General features: G+C 34.3%; 1 protein-coding gene across 4 annotated transcripts in view; it reads left to right on the top strand.

The window, feature by feature from the left end:
• Positions 1-8,353, top strand: part of LOC107659094 (E3 ubiquitin-protein ligase ZNRF2-like) — a 72,921-nt gene that overhangs the window by 32,802 nt on the left and 31,766 nt on the right. Inside the window, exons 3-4 of one of the 4 annotated variants that reach the window (XM_016447921.1) lie at positions 710-915; positions 1,366-1,857. The exons of 2 other annotated variants lie outside the window; for them this stretch is intronic. In XM_016447921.1, coding sequence (XP_016303407.1) covers positions 710-915; positions 1,366-1,416 — 257 coding nt within the window. In that variant the 3' untranslated portion in view covers positions 1,417-1,857. Of the gene's footprint in view, positions 1-709; positions 1,061-1,365; positions 1,858-8,353 lie in introns of those variants that run through there. One more of the 4 variants, XM_016447920.1, reaches the window with a different exon arrangement.

Genomic DNA, 8,353 nt, shown 5'->3' with positions numbered 1-8,353 from the left:
TTCCTAAATTACAATGATTCGTCTGTTTCATTCCTCAACCTTTGACGTGTGCGATCAATGTTGTGATCACGTGGTTCATCCGTGCAGCGTGCGATCACATCAGTGTGATTTGAACATTTAAATCTGCGTTCGCGCTGCCGCTGACCTAAAGAGAGCAGCTGTCGGTCATGAATGAAACAGCTTCACAGTCTTTCCAGCCACACAGTATCATTATTTCTGTTACAAAGATTCAAATCACAGAAGTACTGGGATAAAAGTTTATAGTTCTGATATAAACTGTGTGTACGATGTGTATGGTAGTGATTATGATAGAGTAAATCACCTTTTGAAAGTAATTTGACACTTCAAATGAAGATTTATCGATTACATTGTTACGCCAGTAGGTGAACTACATTTATCCAGAATTATGCAATTCTATTTTGCACACAAACAGCTCTTAAAGAGTTTTTATGTAGCCTGTTGATTTTTGTTCATGGTAATTCAGCTCCAATAAATGGTTTGCAAAAAAAGAGACACGGGATAAATGTTTGATATCATTATTTAATCACATTGGAATCGAAAATGGGAAAAGAATCGGAACTGATAAAATTCAAACACTACCCAACCCTGTGTGTGTGTGTGTGTGTGTGTGTGTGTGTGTGTGTGTGTGTGTGTGTGTGTATCGCTGTGGGGTGTTTCTGAGTGTTTGGGAGCTCGTCTCTCTCTACAGAGGTCCAAACACCAGATGTATTGCTCTCCCTGTGGGACCCGTCTCAACACACGGCCTCTGCTGCTGATCTGGGCCAAACACACACACGCACGCACGCACACAGCCCTAAATGTAGAGCTCTTGGCAGTAAACATAAAGGCGCAGATGATGAACAAACTGCTGTAGTATCTTCACGTCAGCTCTCAACTGTTTGGATGGAAGCACTGGTCAGACACATTTATCAACCACACTCGGCAAACACAATTACTTTATTAAGATTTATTAATTTGACAGATAACAAGATCCAGAAGACGAGGATCATAAAAAAAAAAAAAAAATTGAAATAATTGTATATTATATTTTTTATATATTCCTGCAGGCATGCTTCTAAGAATTGAAATATATGTGTGTGTGTGTGTGTTTATATATATCATTTTTATTTATTTATATAATATACAAAAGCCTTTGTATATATTTGTTTATATATTTATATTAAAACCACACAAATCATATGCTTGAATGTTTTAATGCGAGTTAATTTTATATCGCTCGTTGCATCACTGGTCAGAATCTTACACCTCGAGCTCTGCGTTTATAAGATGCTGCGTAAAGTTTTACAATGTTTGAGTTTTAAAACTCTTGACTGCTGCATTCGTTTTTGTTTTGTTGCACTCCAGATGTTTTTGATCATTCTGTGTGACTCTGTCAGCATGCTGATTCATCTTTGAGCTTCCAGCCTTCCCATGATGCACAGCGGCCGCATGCGCTGGTCCGGTTGCATTGCTCGGCCCGTGAGCCGCATGAAGGAGCAGCGTGGAGAGAAAGCGGATCCCAGCAGTCTGTGCAGCATGCAAACGCTCTGGCCGTGTGACAGGAAAACAGGCTCTGAGAAGCCGGGTCGAATCAATAAGTGTCCGCTCTGAGCAATCATGAGCATAACGCTCTGTTCAGCTTTAATTAGCCCTTCAGCTGACTGGGTCGCTGCGTGTGCGCTGCAGATTCTGTTCAGTGTTCCTGTGTCACTGAATCAGAGCTGACAGCCTTATCAAGCCACACTGTGTAAATGAACACGCAGCTTTGAGTTGCATGATCTCAGATCCTTCAGTTATGAAAGCTCTTAGTTATAAATGTTACCCCCGGTTTCACAGACAAGGCTTAAGACTAGTCCCAGACTAAAGTGTAAATCTGAGCTGTTTTAACTATATACATACCTTAAAAGTAATGGTAATTTTTATATTATATAAATATAAATTATAAATACAAGATTTGTTAGAAATAATTTATATATGTTAATATTTTATGTACATTATTTCAGATGCACACTTCTTAGAATTTAATATATAATATATTTTTGCATTTTGCATTTTATTTTCATCAAAATATTTTGTTATTCTGCTGTTCATCACTGTTTCTACTCAGTTACATAAATTGTGTTTTATGTAAGATTAAGTTGCGTATATAAGGGCGTTTTATTTAATTTCAAGTCAGATTAGTTGATTTCAAAGTCAAAAAAGCAGCTTTACAGAAAATCATGAGGTTAATGTTTATAATATTGCAACATCTTCATGCTTTAGTCACATTTATTAGAGCTGGACAATAATAGTTACATTTTGCAATGATATAAGTTAGGGATAAAGTTATTTAACTTTATATAAAGAGCTGGGTTATGGTTGTTATTTTGCGACAAAATAAAAAAAATCAGGCAAAATTTCGCTGGCTTTTATTAGTTATATTCAGTAAAAACTTGATAAAACTCATTTTAAATAAGACAAAGCATGCATTTCTCTTAAGATATTATTGCTAAAAAACAGGATGCACTGAACAACTTGGTGTAGGATTTACTTTGAAACAATTTTCACTCAGAAATTGCTAGAAATCTGAGCTATTTTAACATAAAGAAACTCGCACTGACTGATCTTGAAATATATCAGTGCCTTTGTTTTGTCTCAAGATGCACACAAGTAATGTTTTTTCTAAGGCATGTTAATAAAATTTGTCCTAATTGAACTATGGCCTAATCCTGGCTTAGTCTAAGCCCTGTATGTGAAACCAGGCCTTAGAGTATTATCACTAAAAGTTTTCTTAACATTTCTTAACATTTTAATGAATCAGTTAGTTTGGTCCTTTCACCGAACCGGTTCAGAAAATGATTCACAGTGCAGCATTTTGCATCTTATTTTGCATCAGATTATTTTGTTAAATTCTGCTGTTCATCACTGTTTCTACATAAATTCTTTGTAGGATTTACTTTGAAACAATTTTCACTCAGAAATTGCTAGTAAATTTAACAAGTAATTACAAAGAAATGGCAAGCAACACTAAATAAAATTTTAAATTTTAAAGTAGAAAGTTATAAAACATATTTTATTTACAACTTCAAAAAGTCATTTTCTTACAGTGTAGATGAGAAAGCCAAACAAGTGTGATTTCTAGACCTGGAAAAGTCATGGAAAGTAATTAAATCTTATTACTCTATGGGCATATTTTTATAGATGTTATTAATATATATTTTTTATGCCAGCTCTATTTTGAAAAATATTTTATCAGCTAAATATTGTGAGTAAAATATTTGTTGAAGTCCTTATCCTTAAATCTTAAATCACAAACAACTTGAGAAGTCACAGGGCCTTTGAATATTGCTGTGGACGATCAAAAAGGTTGAGAGTCACTGATTTTAGGGCCGATGCTTTAGTGTAATTATGTACACTACAGTTATCTTTAGATAACTACTTTTTCAAAAGCTTGATTCAGCTTGAAGCTCTGTGACCTTTAACTCGGATGTCTGCACCAGACGTGAGCTCAGATCAAATACAGCCACGTTTGCCTCAAGAACACGCTTCAGTCACACATGCAGAAATAATGCGTCATGTTGCCACTCGTTTTTCCAAACGTTTGCGCTTATTTAATCTCTAAAACACAGGTGCCGAATAAAGGGTCGGCAGGCCAGAGTTGATGATGACCTTTGATTTGAAGAAGAGTAAAATATGAGAAAAAAAAGCATGCCATTGAAGTATTTTTTTCATTTTTAATATTTTTGTTTTAACATTTTTTGCATTGAAATGCAATATAAGTGAGTTTGATTAAAAAAAATTTTTTTTGTTTGTTTTGTTTTTATTAATTTTTATTTATTTGTAAACATTTTTGAAACCGGAAACATTACAAAGGAAGACATATTAAAAAATTAATATTTATTATAATTAACATTTTAAAAAATACACACATACATATTTAAAAATATATATTTATTTTTTACATAATGTAACAAAGGTTTTGACCCATGCACCTCAATCAGGTTTTTTTTTTTTTTGGCCCTTCGAATTAAAAATTTTGGCCAACTATGCTCTAAAATGACATACTCTTCTGTAATCATTAATTTTTTTATTCACTGACAAAAAATGCTGTTGTACTTAAGAATATATACAAATTTCTACTCCGAAACTGCTAGTCAATTTCAAAAATATTTACAAAGAAAACAGCATGTAATAAACTCATTAATATGGAAGCTTCTTTCCACCAAGGCATTAAAAAAATTTAATTGTAAAAATGTAAATGTAAATATTTTATATTTCAAAATTCTGACTTTTTTTCTTGTAATTCATAGAAAAAATAATTCTGCAAAGAATTGCGAGATATGCACTCAGAATTGCGAGATATGCACTCAGAATGGCGAGATATGCACTCAGAATTGCGATATGCACTCAGAATGGCGAGATATGCACTCAGAATGGTGAGATATGAACTCAGAATGGTGAGATATGAACTCAGAATGGCGAGATATGCACTCAGAATGGCGAGATATGCACTCAGAATGGCGAGATATGCACTCAGAATGGCGAGATATGCACTCAGAATGGCGAGATATGCACTCAGAATGGCGAGATATGCACTCAGAATGGCGAGATATGCACTCAGAATGGCGAGATATGCACTCAGAATGGCGAGATATGCACTCAGAATGGCGAGATATGCACTCAGAATGGCGAGATATGCACTCAGAATGGCGAGATATGCACTCAGAATGGCGAGATATGCACTCAGAATGGCGAGATATGCACTCAGAATGGCGAGATATGCACTCAGAATGGCGAGATATGCACTCAGAATGGCGAGATATGCACTCAGAATGGCGAGATATGCACTCAGAATGGCGAGATATGCACTCAGAATGGCGAGATATGCACTCAGTTTTTTTTTTTTTTTTTAAGTCTGAATTGTGAGATAAAAGTTGCAATTACCTTTTTTAATCCCGTGGTGGAAAAGGCCTTCAATAAATTAAACATGAAATTCTGACTGAAATAATACAGTGAAAAAGTGAAAAAATACTGAGTGAAAAATTTTTCACTCAGAAATTGCTAGAAAATTTCACACAAAAAAATTACAAAGAAGGCAAGTAAAACATTGAAGTAAACATGAAATTTTGACAAAAATACTATTTTCTTGTAAAACGCACCACAATAATCTTCTAAAGCTCATATTTAAAGGACACGTGTGTTTCTGAATGAATTGTGTTGTCAGTTGTGTGAGTAACGGGATTAATGGCTCAGAAGCTGCATGTGAACCTCGTTTGTCCGTCTGAGACTCCAGAAAGTGCTTATTCAGGCTGTTTTGCACGTGTGTTTTCTCTCAGATGAGGTGTGTGTTATCAGTGCAGATCTCATCACGCTCTCGTGAACTTGCTGTACATGACACGAGAAATTTATTTCCATGCTGCAGAAAATGACTGGTTTGTCATGTGATGGTGTCAGTTTCTGTGACTTGCGTGCTGCGTTTGATCAGTTTTTGTAGCTGTTTGTGGATGAGGTTTATCAGCAGATGAAACGCTCCGGATGAACAGAGAGATGGAGAGAGAGAGCGGTAATCGATACTCATCTTTCTCGTAGATAGATACAGACCACAGAAAGAAAAAGGAGCAGAAAATCTGCCAGCGAAGACAGACTCAATGCTGAGGGTTGATTTTAGTTGCACTTCTCAATCTCTTATTTAAAGGCTTCAGCTGATGCATATACTTAGATTTAGAGCTCAACCAATAATGTTTTTCAGGAACCAGTACTGATGTCTCGAGGGTTACAGGCTGGTTTTGTATAATGAGGAATCAAGCGGGGCAAAATGAACCTAAAATTTACAAAATGGCCCTGTTTTGATTGTTTTTTTGTTGTTTTTGTTGGCAAATCTCATGAAAACTTGTCCAGCTCATACCCAAAATCAACAGAAAAATTTATTTTTATATATTTCATAAAGAAATTGTCAATTTTAGAACCCTTATCAATTTTTTGTGACATTATTTTCATGACAATTAAGCATTATTTTCACTCTTCTCATTCTTCTCATGAATGTTCATTTTAATTTTAATAATAATAATAATAATAATAATAATAATAATAAATGTAATTAATTTAATAATTTATGCATTTAGCAGACTCTTTTATCCAAAGGCGACTTACAGTGCATTCAGGCTATACATTTTTTACCAGTATTTGTATTAATATTTATTAATTTAGCAGGTGATTTTATTCAAAGCAACTTACTAATGAGGAAAACAAGCAATTGATGCAAAAAAATGTATGTAGGCTATTAATTAAAATTAATTAATGCGTACAGATGTTTTAATATTTGTTGTAATTCCTGTTATTCTCAAAGCTAATTGAACATAATTTTATTATTGTAATACAGAAAATATACTAAAATACAATGATTATTATACATTTTAATTTTTTATAATTATTTTTTAATTTGGTCTAATTTAATTAAAATATTTGGGACCAATTCTCACTATTAACTAGTTGCTTATTAGCATGCCTATTATTAACATATTGGCTGTTTATTAGTGCTTATAAAGCACATATTCTACATTTATAATCCTACCAAATACCCTAAACTTAACAACTACCTTACTAAATATTAATAAGCAGCAAATTAGGAGTTTATTGAGGCAAAAGTCATAGTTAATGGTTTGTTAATGGCGAGAATTGGATCTTAAAATAAAGTGTGACCAAATATTTTTTTATAAAATTTATTTAATTAAAATATATTTTAATTTTATTTGGTTTGATTTAAATAAAATATTTTTTATTTATTTAATTAAAAGATGGGCAGTACAACAAATACCATGATGTACGATTACTTTATAATTCAAATATTATATTATTGTTTTGCACCACAATGCATCTACTGCATAAGAAAAATGTCTTTTTAATAATTTCTTATTATTATTATTATTATTATTATTGACAAATTTTGGGGCTGATGTCTTATTTTCTTTCATATTTTGCATCGTTTTTGTATTGATTTGGGGAGAATTCGAGCCGGACAGGTTTCTGTGGGTGTGAGTTGAAGAGCACAGGGTCATAGGATCACAGCATCATCTGTGCAGCGAGGCCAGTCAAAGGTTCTTTCTTCACACCGCCAGCGACAAACTGACCTGATTTCTTTCATTTTCAGTGACAAACTTCACCGACCGATGTTTCCAGTGAGTTCAGATGGGTTTAACTTGATGGAGATGTTGTTGATTGCATATATATATTTAACCATGTATAGGGAGGGTATGGATTGGCTTGTATGTGTTGATGTGTGTTTGCGTTTGCAGCACGTGCAGCCTCAGTGTGTGTTTCATGTGCAGGCGGTCTTGTTTATGCAGTCTCTGCTGGCGTTCTCCACGGCTCTGTTTGTTCCCGTCACTCTCTGAAGGTCTGTGTATCACCAGCAAAGTCACGATACGATACGTATCACAATACGGGACTGCACTGAATTTCACCTCAGCGGAATTTAGTAAAACAGCTGTTTATTACACGCACGCTTACACACACGCTTACACACACACACACACTTACACACACACACACCACACACACATGCTTACACACACACATACGCTTAAACACACACTTACACACACACACACACACACACACTTACACATACACACACACACACACACACTCACTCACTCTCACGGCATGTTGCCTTCAAGAGTTTCTCAACTACACCAACAGTCCAAAGTTGTGTTTTTTGTTTTGTTTTATTTTACTTTAAAAAAAAAAATGTTAAAGGCAGTAAAACAAATACTATCATACTATACAAATTCAAATATATATATTTTTTTTTTTTTGCATCACTCCAATGAAAAATTTTGTTCATTTAATGTGAATTTTGCAGCTAAATGTGCTTAATTTTTATGAAACTAATGTCTAGGGCTGCCACTAACGACTATTTTCATTACGATTAATCTATCGACTAATTAATCGATTAATCTAAACTCTCTGAAGGTCGCTGACATACCGCCAGTGTCAGAGTCCCCGACACCACAGCTGAGCTCCGCTTACACACACACACACACACACACACACACACACAAACACAACCCCCCCCCACTTACACACGCACACACCACACACACATGCTTACACACACACATACACTTAAACACACACACATACACTTAAACACACACTTAAACACACACACACACACACACACACACACACACTCACTCACTCTCACGGCATGTTGCCTTCAAGAGTTTCTCAACTACACCAACAGTCCAAAGTTGTGTTTTTTGTTTTGTTTTATTTTACTTTAAAAAAAAAAATGTTAAAGGCAGTAAAACAAATACTATCATACTATACAAATTCAAATATATATATATTTTTTTTTTTTTGCATCACTCCA

This window comes from Sinocyclocheilus anshuiensis, unplaced genomic scaffold (genome assembly GCF_001515605.1).
Source record: "Sinocyclocheilus anshuiensis isolate Anshui unplaced genomic scaffold, SAMN03320099.WGS_v1.1 scaffold411, whole genome shotgun sequence".
Classification (NCBI taxonomy): domain Eukaryota; kingdom Metazoa; phylum Chordata; class Actinopteri; order Cypriniformes; family Cyprinidae; genus Sinocyclocheilus; species Sinocyclocheilus anshuiensis.
Note: the sequence above shows the minus strand (reverse complement) of the source record. Positions and strands in the feature narration are given on the sequence as shown.